Consider the following 18,180-nt stretch of genomic DNA (forward strand, 5'->3'; position numbering starts at 1 on the left):
GAAATCCTATTACAATAAATCCTTATTAATGACCAGTTAGCCTATTTAGTTCAAAATGTAACACATTTTAATAAGGAAAGTTTTAAAATAAAGCAGTCCATGCAAGGATTTACAATGTAGCTCAGTCCGTGACCCGAATATATCAAATCATATCCTGTTCATCGGTACTTGTAATTCTAAACGCGTAAAACACACTGTTATATTCGAATATGTGTGTCAATGGCCCCTGCAATGGAAGTAGATACAAGCAAATAAGATGTGCCCGTTTACTAAGATCTTAAATCTGATTTAGGTACCTACAAGATGAAATGTGAAAATGGGTGTTTGTTTGTGATTCAATAACGCAAAAAATACTACCAACAGGACAGGCCTTCCACGTCCAGACACTTCCTGTCACCTTTTCAAGGTTATTATTCCATCGTTCTATGGTGCGTTTAAGGTTTTTTAAGCTTCTATTAAGATTGTTAGTTAACGGTGACATAAAGTCAGCTTGCGAGAGATTTTGTTATTTTTAAATTCCAGTACAGGTTAGCCCTTGAATGCAATTTCACCAGGTGGTCAATGATGATGCCGACTAAAATAGTAACGGGTTAGCCTAGTAGGGGTATGCCACGTTACATGAAATCGCACTAAATCACTTGGCGCCTGGCGGCACGCTCAGCACGTCTTTGCCCGTAGGATCAATTAGACAAATAGCTGAATAATGGTAATAAACTACATTTTTAAAATGCCAACCAAAAACTGAGGCCTTGATGACGTCGCCTCAACAGGTCTTAATCCACAACACGCGCCACTTGACTACATACGAATTTATGTACAAGGTTTTAATGAATGACGACGTAAATCATGTCGTTGACGCATCACGAAGAAGTCAAACGCAGTGAGCAAAGTAAAAATATATTCTTAGCCTTTACGACATTTCCGAACCTATATTTAAGACTGAGCTTACAACGTACAAAATTATAGAGTAACTGAGGTACTTGCAAAAGGCATGCACGCTTTCGTAATCCGTGGCGAGTTACGACTCGGTGCTAAAATTTATTATACGGAGTTTAAGATTTAAACAACGCCATAACAATATTTACCTACATCTCGCTATCAATAGAATTAGAATTAATTATTCTTCGCTTTTGATCTCAACACGATTCAAAAAACATCAAAGAGAGCGTTTCAAATTCAAATTACCTTACTCACAGTAGATATTGCAAAAGGATACTTAAAACACAAAAATTGTTAGTGAGTATGTTATCTACGTATTGGTACGGGAAGACCTTTGTACCCCTTTTTAACGACAGTGGCGCGGCCGGAGGAGTATGAAATTTCCCACACTCATGGTTTATATAGAGAAGAACATTTTTTTTTTATGATTTTTTATTATTACTTATGCATAATAAATACATCAAAACTTTGTCAAAGTTTTGTGGTGAAGTTAAATGTGCAACTTTTGTTTGTTCATATTATTTGTTTTACATACTATGTTATTATTGTCCCATTATTATTAAAAAAATTAAAAAATAATAATAATAATCCTACAAATGCTTAAAAATACTTTACACGTAGAGTTCCATATTAAGTAAATGAAAACAGATTTATCAATAAACAAAAAACACGTTAGTTTTGATTGGAGCCAACGGCCTTTACACCAGAATAAACTTCATCTTCATCAAAATCTACTTACATAATTAATGAGGTAAGTAGCTAAAACATAAAATATTGTATACACAACTTTAAGGCCAGCCTCCAGTCAAAGCTTAAAAGAACTTTTTAAAAATCATAATGCCGTTACTGTGGAACACAATCTCTAATTCACGCGGGCGTCAAAAAGAGATTTATGCTGGGAGTAAATCTGGGTGATCAATAAGAAATTAGTTCCATTTTTGAACTAAAGCCGATATAGCTAAATACAGCCAAAGAGGCAATGGGCATGACGCGTAGCTTGAACCGATAGACGTTCCCGTTTAGGTTCAAAGTGATGGAATTGACCAAAAATAGTTCTAGGTAGACAAACGATATCCAACTAGTCCCAGAAAGTCCAAAAATGGAATAGGGATATTTTCAAGTTCATCCGTAGAGAAAACCATAAAAAAGTATAGTATACCTAGAATCCTTTTAGTTATGACCAGAGATAGATATCTATAAGCTTAAGAAACGTCCGTACATTTCCATCATTATATGAACATATCTATAAAGGAGCATTTATGTAGAGTTACATTATTTTTCGATTGAAAAGGAATTTATTGTTTCGCTTTATCTTCACAGTTGTATTATATTTTATAGATCCATCCAAATTCCTTTCATTGTTTCTATGCAGAGAACTAAAAAGTTAAAGTCCTCAGGAATTCCGATCAGCCTTCATGGAAACTTTATCAATAACAATTTGACTATCTTCCAAGACGGCAGTAGGAAATTCAGACTTATGTATCCGATTGTAATAGTCTATGATTGCCCCAAGTCAATTTCCTTGAACATCGCGTGTTTGTAACGACATCAATTGAAATTGTTCGTAATTGCTCGTGAAACGAATTACTTAACACCGGCCCACTATGTCTCTTATGTAAGGTTTGACACAAACAAGATAATTGTTGTAATTGGAACGAGAATACTGGTGCCAAGATGCACCTACTATATGTTTACCGGAACAGTATTGGCTTATTAGATATCATCAATAACATATATTTAAGGAACAGAGGTTTTGTTTAAAAGTATTAAAGGGACTAGACTAGACTTAAATAAAGTTCTCTCTATGCGTTAATTGAAAAAATCGAATTTTTCTTGGCTGTAAAACCCTCTAAGTTAAGAAAAAAGGAGACCCATGCTAAGCTATGGGACGTCAATAAGCTTCTTAGAACAGGGTGCGTTGTTAAAGCATACAGAATAAGATAAACTAAATAATATATTTATATCTAAAAAAATGCAATTTTGATGCTTTGATTGAAAAAAAACAGATACCATTGCGAAGCGCATAGTCATCAAGCCAAACCTTTGTCCTGAAAGGAAAACAGAAAAACTTAGAAAAATTATCTTATTGTAATAGAATTCGAGTACAACGTACATGTCCAAGGAATGATAAAAGGAATTCTTTGTTACAGGCATATGTGTATTGAGTAAGTCAAATTTTTTTCTGGTTTCTGCCGTGGCAAGTTACAACCCAATTAAGACGTGCTGCTAAGCGATTTAGCGTTCCGGTACGATAACGTGTCGAAAACCATTATGGGTATGCGTATAATATATCTGTCATATCCCTTACAGGTTAGCCCATCCATTAGTGAGATGGCAGTCAAAGGCTAATTTGTAGTGAAATAAAAAAACCCTCTTTGTCTACCTATTGAGAGTACCGGAGCGCAAGCATAGCCTAGCCGGACCGGCCGGCCGGCCGGAGTACAGCTATAGATCAAAGACAATTAACTGTCTTCTCTTTGTTTATACATATATAAACAAAGAGAAGACATATATTATTTTTTGATAATAAATATTTTTTCATTTTTTTTTTTTCATTTTCATATATAGGTTAGTTTTACCAACATTATTATATTATCTGTAACACTTGAAGTTTATAAGTATTGTGTATCTAGGTACTTAAGATAAAGATGATAATTTTAAAATGCACTTAAATAACTCAGTTATATTGTGAACTACATAACATACTCAAAGGATTGATAAAACTTGTAATGTTTATTTCGATAAGATCAGCTTTTGGGTTTCTTACTGCTCTACTTTATACGTATCTCGAGGTTAACAGACTGCCCAGAGAATTAATATAAGAAAAATTAGTAGTACGTACACATTTCGATCACAAAGACCCAAAACCTCTTATATATGCACCCATGGTATTTACCTCATACTCATATTAAATTTAAATAAGAGGTGGGCATCCGTTTAATCATGTTTGCGTAAAGAATACGATTACGTCTTGTTACTTTTTTGGTTGATATATTAGTATTTTATAAATAATATCTTGGAAATTCAACGCGTATCCTGGCATTAAACATCAGAATCTGGTACTTTATGCATTGTTCTAAAAAATAATCGCATACTTCGGACTTGCCTTGCTCTCACAGAGTCGGGCATAAGTTTCATTACTGTCAATTAGTAGACTATACCCGCCTTTGAGAATATTATGAAACCTGCATGCATGGGAGTTATCCATGTTGTCCTTCACAGATAAAGAAAATTATATTTTAACTAGCTTTTGCCCGCGACTTCGTCTGGGTTTAAAGTATTCAGTATCGCTAAGCCTTAAATGAGGGGTTCGCTGCAGTCCGCGAAGGAGTTTTGTCCTCTATCTCCAACCACATTCATCAGATCTACAAAAAGATTGGGCAAAATTAAACACATATTACAACCTCTATAGTACAAAAATTATTATTTAAATCGGTTATAATTTGTCGGAGTTATGGTGTAAAATCGTCAAATATTTTCATCCCCTCTCCCAAAGGAACCGAGCTTAATGTCGGGATAAAAAGTATCCTATATTACTTCTAACACTTCCGAGATTATGTGTACAATTTTTCATAAGGATCGGTTAAGCAGTTTTTGCATGAAAGCGTAACAAACAAACTTACATTGACATTTATAATATTAGTAGAGTAGGGATTGCTTATTCGGGAAGCCGAAACCCTAAGCTATTCACTCTTTGGAAAAGTATACCGTGTTACATTGCTATACTCTTACGATGACGATGACTAGACGAACTATCTTGTATACAGTAAGCTTATGGGTCAGAGAAGATGGCTCATGCGTTATCTATATAACGCAAGCGTAATCAGTTAAATCTTTCTTTTCCGAAATTATATGACACGACCTCATTTGTAAGTTAAGAATCCCTTATTTTACATTGCAGTCAAAACATCCTGAACTTTGATCGTTAATTCGCCCGATAACTGCCATTCGATCATTAAAAGTTTACTTACATCGTTTAAGCTGAAATCTCGAGCTCCGATGTTTTCAACATACAAATGCTATTGGCCGCTATTTCATAATTTACGGAGTAAACTAGCCTTCCTCCTTGGTTTTGCCCGCATTCAATGCAATTCAAACTGTATATCCAGGACGATTACAGTGTACTAGTACATTTTAAACTAACCTTTCTCCTTGGCTTTGCCCGCGATTTCTTTTATAGTGCGATTGAAACTGCATCTCGATCGAATCTTGATATCTCACTACAAGTTGGCCCGTAACTGTAATATTACCTGTTAGTAAGTGCGGATGCAGTCTAATTTAGTAGCGAGATAACCAATTAATATGGCAGTTACGCATATGTTAAATCTATACAGTTTTTTTTTATTTTGTTTTGCGTCGGGGAAAAATCTTCTTAAAAAACACCCGATTCTCTCACAGTGAGATCGCATTAGGCGGGATTTCTACTCTCCACTTAAATCCCCTCAGTAGCCAACCTAAGCACATATCAGGATCGTATTTTCTACGCGATTTTTTCAAAAACGCCAAAATAAAATTATTTATGAAATAATTAACCTATATATTCAGTATACAATGTTTTCGACTGTTTTTTAGCATGCAGAAACAAACCAGCCAACCACGTTTGGTTTGGTCAAATCTTTTAAGACGACAAATATTCATCTTGATCTGAAGATTTTCCATGACATGAGTGCTATGGCTCCTGCAGCATAAAAATCAAACATCGTAAACTTAAAAAAATGTATAGTCACATGACAGAAGTTTCTTCATATCCCCCAAATGAATATAAACTGCGCATGAAAGCAGTATGTAGGTAACTAAAATGCCAACGCATTTGTTCTAAATATATGGATAATCTTTCAAAGTGGAACGCTTCCATTACAGCTACGTACCTAATAACATGTATCCCATATAGTTGCTTTGTATTAACTTATTTATTGGATGAGTAAGCCCAAGCAATGTCTCATTCAATATCTGACAATTGATTTGCGAAATTATAAAGCTTCATTTATTATATAACTTATTTTGGATTATTAAGGACGTTATTGAGAAAGCAGTAAAACGGTGATTCTACGCTGGTTTTAAAAATTTGGAATTAAGAATTTGGAATACTAAGAAACGGTTCATATTAAAACTAACGGCTCACCGCGACTTCGTACGCCTACAACTATACCCCAATCCCCGACCATTCGCGAGGTAAGGGCACGGAAAGACTTCTTTCGGTCCGAAAGAATCACCGTTTTACTGCTTTCTCAATAACGTCCTTAATAATCCAAAATAAGTTATATCGTTAATGTATTAATATTTTATAATATGCATTCAGTATAAACAGAGAGAAGCTGTGATAGCCTAGTGGATAAGTCTTCGGCTTTTCTTCGTTGAGACCAAGTTCGAGCCCCGGCACGCACCACGAACTTTTCGGAGTTATGTGCGTTTTTAATTTAAGCAATTTAAATATCACTTGAAAACATCGTGAGGAAACCTGCATGCATGATTGTTCTCCATAACGTTCTGAACGGCGTGTGAAGTCTACCAGTAGTGTCAATAGTATTTATTTCAATAGACAACTTAAAATATCAGTATTGCCAAATTTAAGATTTCTTTATGTGTTGTCTTTATCGATTTGCTAATACTGAGATATTGTAATATAAAATTATATTAGAGTGTAGATTTTCCAAAACACAAAACTCACATTGTTTTGAAAAATCTGCACTTTTCCAAAACTGTATTGGTTTGCTGTACGCGATATTTCACGATTTCATGTATTCTACCACTGATTTTCTTCCAAGTATAATGGTCAAAGCCCAAAATAGCACATATCGTGAGCTAATTTTATAACGTATTCATCATCAAGCTACACCATAGTGCTGGCATTGAGGTCAACATTGATTAGGGATTGTGTCTATTTTTGCACATTACGTCTTATACAAATCTTGGAAGAACGTTCATACAATAATTAATAATAAGACCAGCCTAGGTTTGTGTTGTAATTTATGTTAATATAATATAAATATAACTAATGGGTAGGTACGTATTTATTGTAAGATGAATATGAGTTAGTAAGTTCAGACAACATCTGGAAAATCTTATGAAATTCTTTAGCAAATAATAGCTAATCATTTGCAGGTTTTATTTTACTTATCCAGTTGTATTATATTAGATCTAATATTTAACAAAAATTTCTCAAAGTGATGTAGAACTTTAAGCGTATAATACCACGTCATTGAGATTATTCTTTTACTATTTTATATAAGTGTTTCTAGTACATCTAGTGATGTTATAAAACATAAAAGTACAATCAGTTTTTAACCTATCGACCGATTTAAAATATTCTTACAATTTTTAGTGCTCGTACACTAACCCCAACCAAATTACTTTAGTTATAATAATTATGATAACCAAAAAATGGCTCGCATTTGTGCCGATTGGATTACTTTGACCTGAAGGTCAGAGTTAAAAAAGTTATGACATCGTCACTGAAAAAGAAATTTCATGGAACGTTAAAGCTTTTCCACGTTTCGTGTTTTGAGCCCGTCTACAAATTATTTTCCTAAGTGTTAAAGTCTCAAGCCCTGGGAGAGCAACTAAAACTCCTGAGTAAAAAATATTATGAAAAATCCATGATTAGGTGAAGTTTTTGCTTTTTTGCAAGACAATATTACCAGAATAGCAATTATTAAACATATTTGCTACTCAGATAAATTGCTCATCATATCAAGCCTTTACAGGCCCACTACAGGTCTCCTCCCAGAATGAGAAGGTTTTACGCCGCAGTCCACAACAAATTCCAAGTGGGAATTGGTGTACCCCTTTGGGAACATTATGGAAAAATCTCAGGCATACAGGTTTCCTTACGATGGTTTTCTTTAACAGTCAAAGCAAGTGATATCTTAAAAAAGTTAGAGGAGTCTACACTTGGCCCCTCCGAAGTGCCCCTCCTAACCTAAACAAACCTAATCACTAGACTACCACCGCTTCCACCGCTTTACCGCGTGTTCTTGTAGTTTCGGGGCTACCTCAGATACGGCGAACTGGTTCAGAGGTCGATTATATAAAGCTATATGCTTTGTTATTTTGAATGCGCGCGATTCCGTTTGACAAAATAAGCTTATCTTTGAAATAAATAGTGAGATGAAGAAAAATTGGGATGTCCCTTGGGCCATCTAGGCTATCGCAATCACGACGGATAAGCAGTGGTATTCGCTTAAACCCATCCCTGTTCCCTCGGCTACAATAGTGTATCCTGTAAATGGGGTAGTAAGTCGTAGATTCAGAATAAAGAAGATTGACGCAAGTAATCTCAGACGAACAATGTCATCATTGTTCTTCGCCAGGCGAATTTAATAAACCCTACACATACATTCTCATGATAAGTTCTTACATCAAATTCATGCTCAGGAAATATTTCTTGCACAGGATATTGCTTAAACTGAAGATGGTGAGAATGTAAGATTTCGTCTTCCAAATAGGAGCAGAATTGGATTTGGCATAGAAAGAAAATTTTGTAGACGTTAGAGTATTTTTTTGAGGAACCTGCTAGAAAATATGGATATAACCTTATCTACAGACTTTCAACAGCAAAAGATGTCAGTTTCATCGGGTTCAACGGGCAGCGTATTGGCAATTTGTCAAAAATGCCGCGAACCGCCGCGTTCTATTAACCACATGGCGTACCTAGCCCTAACAAGCTATTTGTAACCGGCTACACGCACGTTTCTCAGTACATAAACCAAAAATAATAATACAAAGAGTAATATATTTTATTGAACGTACTATTGAGATACTGCCCTGAGTGGAACAAAATACGAATCTTCTTCTTCGCAGACATCAAGTCGGTTTCGTGTGACTCTACCAGCAGTTGGAATACTCAGGAAAATTCTTAAGACTTGGGTAGTTACCTACTTAGATATTATCTGATGCTTTCTTAAGATGGGATTTCTTAATTTCTCAATTAAGGATGGCCTTGAATTTTAAGTTAGATTCTAGTCCGATGCAAGCCACTAAGTGCATTTAATTTATTCGTGGATCGGATGATCTTCTTTCAGGGATTCGACGTAAAACATTCCTTTACCATGGAAATATTATAAAGAGCTATTGTTTGTAAAAAGACAAATACTCACGACGAGTTTGTTTTATCCTCCGCTTATGTATGTTATTTTATAGCTGATGTCATTGAGTAACTAGACTGTTGAATGTTGATGCTGCAATCATGTTGCTCGTATAAACGTACATAATGAATTCATAAGTACATCTCTGTCCATAATTCTATTTCAATTTTCGACGGTGTGAGGCTGAATGACGACATATTAACAAACAGTCACGAATTAATATTTACTTTGGGGCACACACAGAACTTACAAATATTATGAACTTCACATAATCCTGCTAAACTTGAAATTAATGAGTTTGAAAACTATTGAAACTTACCTGGGCCCTGATAATGACGTCATGTGGTCCTCGCCATGTGGTAGCCGATGGTGATTTTCGCTTAGCTAACTCTAAGGTAGCTTCACTTGGACATCGTTCAAACATAAGGACACGCTCCGCAACAGAACCACGCGTTAGGAACGGCCTCACAGGCGCCGTGCCTTGCGCTGCGGCTGACTCACCGGTGGCGCCAGCGCTGGACGCGCGACGAGCTCTAGCTTCAAATTTAGACCTGGCTTCTGTAACATGTGATCCGAAAGAAGCTCTTCTCTCCCCACTTGCTCCAGTAGATGGCTTTCTCGCTCCCGTATCTAAGCGATCCTGATACCGACTTTTAGCGTAATCCACGAGCGATATGGGGGGAACAACATCAGGTCTTTCTGCAGGACGTTCTGCCACAACCCCGCCTGTACGCAAAGCTCGCAAAAGTCTTTCTTCTTCCCGAGCGACTTCGAGCCGCATTGCTGCGTTATCGGGCCGCCTGACATTAGGCCCAGAACCAGTCCCGTTCCGTTCCGGCACCAAGTCTGGAGGCAACATAACTTCTACACTTTCGGTTTCAGGATTCAAATGTAAATTTTGCCTAGGCTCAGATCTCTGCTCTGTGCGTAACTGGGGACGCTCCCGGATGTCCGGTCGGTCTCTGCGAAGCTCAGGCCGCTGCTTTATTTCAGGTTTGGGTTCCGGTTTAGGTTTCGTCCGTAGGCTCTCGGCCAACTTAAGGCCGGGCGTGGGCCTGCATGACAGAATTTCTGTGGGTGCGAGGCCACGCGCTTTCCAAGTCTGATATATTGCTTCCGCATGATCTGAAATCTGTTTGGCGATCGCGGCGATGTCCTCCTCGCCAGTGTCAATCTCCCGGCGGGCCGTAGCCGCCATCGCCGGGCCTCGTGAGGTTTGCTGCACTACTGCATAGGAGGCCCCGCGGGCTCCATCAAACACTGAACACAAACACAATGGGCGCACTGATTCCGATCTGGCACAAAAACTGCACTATCAATGTCCACGATTTGCAACAGTACACTGGGAACAGCTGTTGGTGCGGGCGCGTGGGGAGTAAACAAAGGCGGTCGGAGTGTCGAAAGTGTTCGCGATCGGCGGCGTGAGTCGCGATCAAAGGCACGAGACACAGAACTCGCCGGCGGCGGCTCCGCGCGCGGACTGCGGCGGCCGGGAGGAGTGAGGACCGCGCCGGCCCCGCGCCGCTCCCTCCCGGCGCGCCATGCTCGTTCCTCCCGTCCCAGCACATGTCCTCCTTGCTCACTCGGTTAGCACCTGATGGAATTACAACTACTACTATGTACACTACCGTCTAGACCTATCGATGTTTTTAATAATAGTTTATCGACGTATAACAGATTCTAATTAAAAAATCCTTTAAACTAAGGATATCAATTTCTCACTGAAAGGTTGTATTCTCCTAGCACATATTATAATTTCATTATCTATAGGTAATATACCAAACTACATAAAGGATTATGAATTAGGCAACCATCTCTATGTAGAGATCCTTCTATCTAATTTATGGATTAGGTAATTCTTACCTGTTGGAATTTATGTCATTGTGTAAGATATGCTAGGTTAAGTAAGTAATACCGACAATTTAGCAAGTAGGTACAAACGGTCACAAATAAAAGTTCTTAGATGATGGATTGTGCAATAGATACACGTACCCTGCACTCGATGCAAAAATAAATAATTTTAAGATGTCGCTATCATACGATGTATACACCTGAATAGCATTCCCGGATTTCTTGACATGCCGAGTTTTTTTTAATATGTCAAGAAGTTGCTTTCACATTTAAATAGCAGTAAATTTACGTTAATATCCGATAATAGCAGTTCTAGATCCCGCTGACCCACTTATGCAAAATGAAAGTGAAAAATGCACTCCGATAAAAAAAAACAGTTATCCCTGTCTTATCTCACACCACAACTACGAGTAAGTACTTATAAAATTCTATTTAAACTTTATACTAAAATATTAATACGAAAAATGTACCTACTTACAATTTATCGTTAGACGTAACTTTGTAATTTTTTTCATCGCGTAATTTTGGGAATCTTGTATCATCTGTAGTTCAAATGCCTGAAAGGGATCGCTTTTTTGCAAAAAGACCGCCAATCATACAACTTCTAGTTAAAACTGTAGTTTTTTGTTATTATTGTATGTGTTTTTTGGTACAATAAAGTACATATACTTACTTCCTTTCTTTAAGTGGACAACCACTTTAGTCAGATATAAGATAAGGAACATCATAATATATATTTTCGCTGTGAAGAACTTCATACTTAGATTATCCATAGTTTCAGTTCTAACAACCGTTTTTTTCAGTTCTTTGTCTGTTAATGCCGTTAAGCGATTAAGCGTTCCGGTACGTGTAGTAACCGATTAAGGGTATGGGTTTAATATAACTGCCATACTCCTTAACAGTGAATTAATTTGTCGCTGTGAAGAACTTTTTTTTACAGTAATAATTGACGGACTAAGCAAATAAAATAAATAAATAAATATACTACGACAATACACACATCGCCATCTAGCCCCAAAGTAAGCGTAGCTTGTGTTATGGGTACTAAGATGACTGATGAATATTATTATGAATAAGTAATCGATAAAAAAGCTTGGGTGTGAATTATTGCTCTAACCAGGTTGCTCTTCTAATAATTTTAAATTACAATGTGAGATGGACGATGGTGATAACAAATAAAAAACACCCGGCTTAGTTTGTCGTGGGCTTCTTTTTAGACCACCATCTCACTACCGTGTAATTCTCATCTACGCATCAAAAGTTCCTATTTGAATAAAGATATTTTAGACTTTGACTTGGACTTTGACAGCAATACTGCTTAGCGGCAGAAAAAAGCGATAGTACTTCCTCGGACGAGCTCTGTCACAAATATATTCATTTCTTATAAATAGTTTTAGTCATTCAACCTCATTTAGCAGCACTCCTAAGTATTCAATGATATTGATGAGTGACATAATAAGTCTCATCCACGAGTGTGTTACGTACAGCTAGTTCACAACCATACGGCGCAGCACGCGTGTCAGCGAACGCGGACGTCGACGCGGCTCCACGAATAGCTATTTATTTATGCTCCCCTAGTTTTTTACCGTTTCCCCGCGCCGTGTCGCCGCGACGCCCGATGCTCTAAAACTCGCTTTTTAGTTGATCGCAGACTTCTGCGGGATGTGCAAAAAACCGCAGAAGACTTTTTTTTATTTATTTATTTATTAAGGGTTATAACCTATTTTTTTAGTTCATTCAGTACGGTTGGCACCAATTACACTTATTAAATACATAGTAATTTAAATTATACAAATTGAAAAGATAACGAAAGAAAGAAAACTTAAATTTGTCTCATTACTGTAGGCAATGGTTGACTACGGTGTTCCAAGGATCCGCAAATATATCACAGTGAGGTGACTGTCTGCATTTAGCGCCGAAAGAGTGCCAGGAATGTGAGTAAACGCGGGACACACTGCGGCAAGACGGAACGGCGAAACATTTACGTTGGCGACACAGAAAACGTTATTGACAGTAATTACTAGGAGCAGATAAGCTAAACCCTTCTTATTATTAGAAGGCTCTTACCCGGTATTGAGTCTAAAGTGGGTTAATAACGATGAATGAGGCGTAAGGGCTCATATAGGTTACAAAAATAAAATAAAAACCACATAAACTCACTTAAAAGTAACCTAAGTTTTCATAAAATTATAACGAATATTAAATTTTTAGAGTTAAATTTCTTATGAAAATTCATTGAAGGAATGTGATCTCCTTGTATTAGGTACTCCGCCATGCGAAAACGCTGCATACGTTTTAAGTACATTTTAACACCCCATCACACAAAGACTGATACTCTCTTTAGCACTTTTACCAATAGTGTGTTCGTTCTGATAAATGAACACGAAACGCAATTTTGATTTAATTATGACAACATTATATGGGAACTGTAAATTTTCGCACCACAAATTGTGAGTGTGTGTGTTATGATGACACTCTTGTCAAGAAAAATCGGAGCCAACAACTTGTGTTGCTGTATTTATTGAAAATATATTTATTATTTGCTCATAGATTATGGAATAAAATGCATAATAAATACTAAATAATGTAGCGATGCGAGCAGCAGTTACAAGCGGCGCGCGCTTGCAGCAGTCTGTGATCAACTTTTTAATCTTCCTTTCAAACACTGACAAAATGAATCTCTGCTACTTTGTAGCTACGTTACGGTCGACCATTGTATGAATTTCATGTAGGTACTTTTTCCGCAATGAATTGTACCTGCTATATTTAGTATGCAGGAAGCGGTGAAAGTTGCCTCGGTCGATTTATTTACGTGCTTTTTACGTCATTTGCTAAGTTTTTATTCAGCAAAGTGAATCACAAAAATTTCTTTCTTCAAGATATATTTAACTAAAGCTAAAATCTTTGGTCCACCAATCCGCACTGGGCCAGCGTGTTGGACTACGGCCTTAACTCTTTTTCATTCTGCTGGGCTAGCACGGGCAGGAGACAAAATATATACCCCGATTATATCCCCTCGCAGCGGATATAATTAACGTGTCCAACTTCAAAAGCACGGGAACATGGAATAGGAAAAGTTTACCCCCAATTATAATTACACATATATTATTTGGATATTATTTCCACTGTGCTCTGAGAGTTTTTATAGCTGAAACGATAAATTTTTATTTTAGCCGTGCTAGGAGGAGACCTGAGCCGGCCGGAGTCCGGGTCCTGGGAAAGCTGCTAGGGTTCCAAACGCGCAATGGTCTTAGAATAAGCCCAAAATAAAATTATTGTTTATCAATTAGTTTGTTGTATTGTTTTATATGTAAAAATACATACATATATAATTTGCCCCTGAACCAATAGCACCACGAATTGATAGTGGTATACCAGTAGGTGAAATCGATGGGAACATGAGCTCCTAATGACTTAAAAATATACGTACAACCTTTAAACTGTATATCTAATCACACAAGCACAAACTCAATTATACGTGACAACCAAACAAATTTAAAATGTGAATTTTTGTCATGTGGGTGTTGAAATTTGGGCCTGAATTAAAAGCATTTATTATTTTTTTTATCTGCACGGCGCAACTTTTTTACTTCTGCTTCTCCACCACTCAGATCTTCAAAAACGATCTGTACGCACGTTTCGCTCCGAACACGGAGCATCCTCAGGAGATATAGACTTCACACAACTTAGTTTCAAAGTAAGAAATAGAAATTAGCTTAGCTTAGCAGATTAGTAGTATATTGGTGCCAATTATATCGTCCATAAATCTCTAAATTAACCAAAATACCTCTCAGGTCTAAATATAGTGCTATCCTTTTCAACGGGAAATATTGTCGAAAACGTTTGCACTTCTTTTAGCCAATTTTTGAGATTTTTGTACAAAAGCATCGGCACCATTTCGAACGTACGCAAATAAAGACCTGCTTCTGTCCATTAATTAAAACTATTTAAGAGCAATCTAGTTAATACAAGATTTTTTTATCGTAATCGGTGTAATTAATGTTACAGCGCTGGATATAGGCTTCCTGACTGAAGGAGGTATATATTATGTTATCTTATTTAGAGCTTACTAAATCACGTTACTCTGAGGTGGGTAAGTGAGCTTAGCAATCGAAGTTTGTAGATGTTTGATTACTTCACAAAACGAAGAAACAATCGGAGTATGAAGTGAACTAAACGCATAAAACTAATATGTACAATATATACTTAATATGTATTATATTTTTGTTCACCGAACACGAAAAATTTAGCTTCCTCCATTAACTTCCTGGAATATATTATTACTTATCACCATCCAGTTCACACTTTGAAGGGTAGTGAATGTTGTGTAATATATTTTAGTGTCAGTGTTGCCACCCGGGGGTGCGGCGATCGTTGACCTCAAGTATAAAAGAACATCAATATAATCAACACGAAACACCCTATGCTACTATTTCTCAGACTATTTTCGGCAAACGACTGACCATCGTATTCTATTTTCGGCGGAATAAAATTGACGACATTCATCCCCTTTTATGTATAACTTCCCCGTGTTCTATCGTTCCTAGAAATCGGAAATCGTTGGTTTTGCTGGGATAAAAGGAACCTATGACCTTCTCAGGGATGAAAGCTTCTCGTATCTCTACGCAATTTGGTTAAATGGGGTTACGCCAGCAGGCTTTATAGGTAACAAATGCTTTTAAGATTTTGTTTTTAACTCACATATAGAGTCAAATTTTATCAAGATCGGTATGCATACGTCACAAACGATCAAACATGCACACCCACATATTCAATGGTTACCCATAATTATGGGTAAGTATTGCCCAAACTGGAGTAAGAATAATTTATTTTAAAAATGGGCAGTTAATATTTAAATTCATATTGAATTGTTTTCACATTACGTTTCATAAAAACAGGTAGTAAAGGTAATAATTTTTTTTATAAAAATAGGCAATTGGAATGGAAAATATTTTAGGACGCAGAAATTGGGGTTAAAATGTTTCCTATTTCAGGTTATTTAAGTCCTTTTAATTTATCAAGTTTATTTCTTAATTCCTGTTCACCATTTAACGTTTAATAATTTCTAAATGTGTATTGGATTACGTTGCCGTATTGCTTTCCCGTATTTTTTAAGGTAATTTACCTTTTTTATAAACTCAAACTTTTAAATAATTGTGTACACATTAGGCTACAGATCACCTATAGACGCTCAGAAGAAGAATTTAAATCTGAAGAATGTCATCAATGTCAAGCACAGACAATTTTGATGCGTTACATCAATTAACAAGATTGTGATTAAATCAAAAGAAGAAGAAGAAGATTGTGATGTCAAGTGTGTGTATTTTTCGGTGCGTTCACTCGCCTTAAAATTAGTTTCACACAAATGTTTATTGATAAAACTTTCTTTTAATACCACAAAATTTCATAACATGTATAAGAAGGTTATTGGAAATGCTTGAAAGAACTTACGAAAGAGACTCATTTAGCACTCGATTTAAAAATACTATTCGAGCTCTGCAATAATTTTTCAATTCAAATTAACCAAATGGATTATCCAAGAATTCCGGACGATTCTAGAGATTGGCGTTCGATTGATATCTTCTTGTTTACGAATGGACAGCAATATTCACCTCCAAGAAAGTACCATTTGAAAACCGAAGAGTTAAAGTTTTGGGATGGCACCTTAAATTTTTTAACCCGTTCACAATTCGGATCTTTGTGAGACATTTGTATTTTATTATAATTGCCGATTTCTTAGCTTAAAGAGTTTATTCAATAATAGTAACATATTAAATCAATGATCCAATAAACCTCTCTCTCTTTGCCCTGAGGCAAATTTAAGTGCCCTATATAAATTTGCTCTGATTTATTAATAACTAGTTATATTTTATTAATAACTATTCAACAAAATACACTAACCGTGATCTTATTTGTAATAAAACCTATCCCTATTGATTTTGGCTACACAAAATTGAAGGTTACAAAATTAGAAGGTAGGACTAACATTAAATTTGCGTCTTAAAAAACGTACTTAATCATAACATGTCTTCGAGTCAAGATTTAATGAAAGGAATAAAATTAACATAACATGTCCGTGAATTTTGATTAATATTTTCACTTAATATTCATATAATATAACACAAAAGTTAATTCATTATAATTAAATGTGCTTCTTAAATAAACAAAAAATCTTATTTACATTAAAGTCGTGGAAAATACAAATTTCAGGCATTCTAATATAGAACTATACACATTGGATGGTAAAAAGATTAATACACCTCTAGATTTGTTAAATGACACCGCTTACGTTGCAGTAAATCCACCCGATGCATTTGTACAATCTGGATATGAAAAATATCTTTTAAAAGCATCAAGGTAACTCAACAAATTTATTTAGGTAATTAAATACTGTGATAGCATAGTTTAAGACTTCAGTCTTCCTTTCGGAGGGATCGAATTTGATCCACAACACGCATCTGTTCCTTTTTTAGGAGTTATAAGCATTTTACGATTATGCAATCGTAAAACTTACGATTACGTGCGATTGCAACGTTGGTTGCCTCTTAATCAGTGGACATATGAAATCAAACGCGCCGCAGGACACAAACGACACACAACTTTTGAATTTGGAACTCCATATACAAGTGGCCTATGTCCAGCGATGGACGTATATCGCCAGCGATGGACGTATATCGGTCTATATGATGATAATAATAATGATGGTGAAAATGTATTACTTGTTTCAACAGTGAAGGAGAGTATCGTGAGCAAACTTGCATGCCCGAAAGTTTTTTATAATGTTCTCAAAGGCGTATGCAGTTTACCTACGAATCTGCACTGGGCCAGCGTGGTGGACTATGATAGCCCTTCTAATTCTCAGGGAAGAATTAGAAAGGCTTGTGTTTCGGGAGCTTTAAGCAAGCCGGTAATAGTTTGATAATGGTGAAAAATTTCATAAATACCGTAAAAATTAAACTGTTATAACTATTTTTATAGATCCCGGGAAAAACGGCACGAGAAGCTGAATAAAACTGAAATAGTAAATGCAGGTACAAATGTGTAAATTTCACTTTATTTCGCTATACTGATTTCATGCTTACAGCACATATATTTTTAAAGATACTTTAGTTTATTTTTTTATGTTCTCATGCGCTTCATTAATAGATATGTTGTAAATTCGAAACGTTGCTATTAAAATTTTCCAGGAAACATCGACAAGAGGCAGGTTACATCCAACTGGTATATTCCCCACGAAACAACAAACAACAATGGGAAAAAACTAGACGACAACCTACGGTTGGATACGGTAGGTTTCAAAATTATT

The 18,180-nt window shown here is 36.3% G+C and overlaps 2 protein-coding genes across 3 annotated transcripts in view; one reads left to right on the forward strand and one right to left on the reverse strand.

Moving 5' to 3' along the window:
• Nucleotides 1-10,491, reverse strand: part of LOC120637803 (serine/threonine-protein phosphatase 2A regulatory subunit B'' subunit beta-like) — a 169,782-nt gene extending 159,291 nt beyond the window's left edge. For both annotated transcript variants that reach the window (XM_039909823.1, XM_039909824.1), the window contains exon 1: nucleotides 9,343-10,491. In XM_039909823.1, coding sequence (XP_039765757.1) covers nucleotides 9,343-10,221 — 879 coding nt within the window. In that variant the 5' untranslated portion in view covers nucleotides 10,222-10,491. The remainder of the gene's footprint in view (nucleotides 1-9,342) is intronic.
• Nucleotides 10,492-16,401: 5,910 nt separating this feature from the next.
• On the forward strand, nucleotides 16,402-17,235 carry LOC120623545. Its single transcript, XM_039889599.1, has 2 exons — nucleotides 16,402-16,574; nucleotides 17,085-17,235. The coding sequence occupies exons 1-2, from the start codon at nucleotides 16,402-16,404 to the stop codon at nucleotides 17,233-17,235; spliced, it is 324 nt and encodes a 107-aa protein (XP_039745533.1).
• The last annotated feature ends 945 nt before the right edge of the window (nucleotides 17,236-18,180 follow it).

The sequence above is a fragment of the Pararge aegeria genome, chromosome 4 (genome assembly GCF_905163445.1).
Source record: "Pararge aegeria chromosome 4, ilParAegt1.1, whole genome shotgun sequence".
Lineage (NCBI taxonomy): Eukaryota > Metazoa > Arthropoda > Insecta > Lepidoptera > Nymphalidae > Pararge > Pararge aegeria.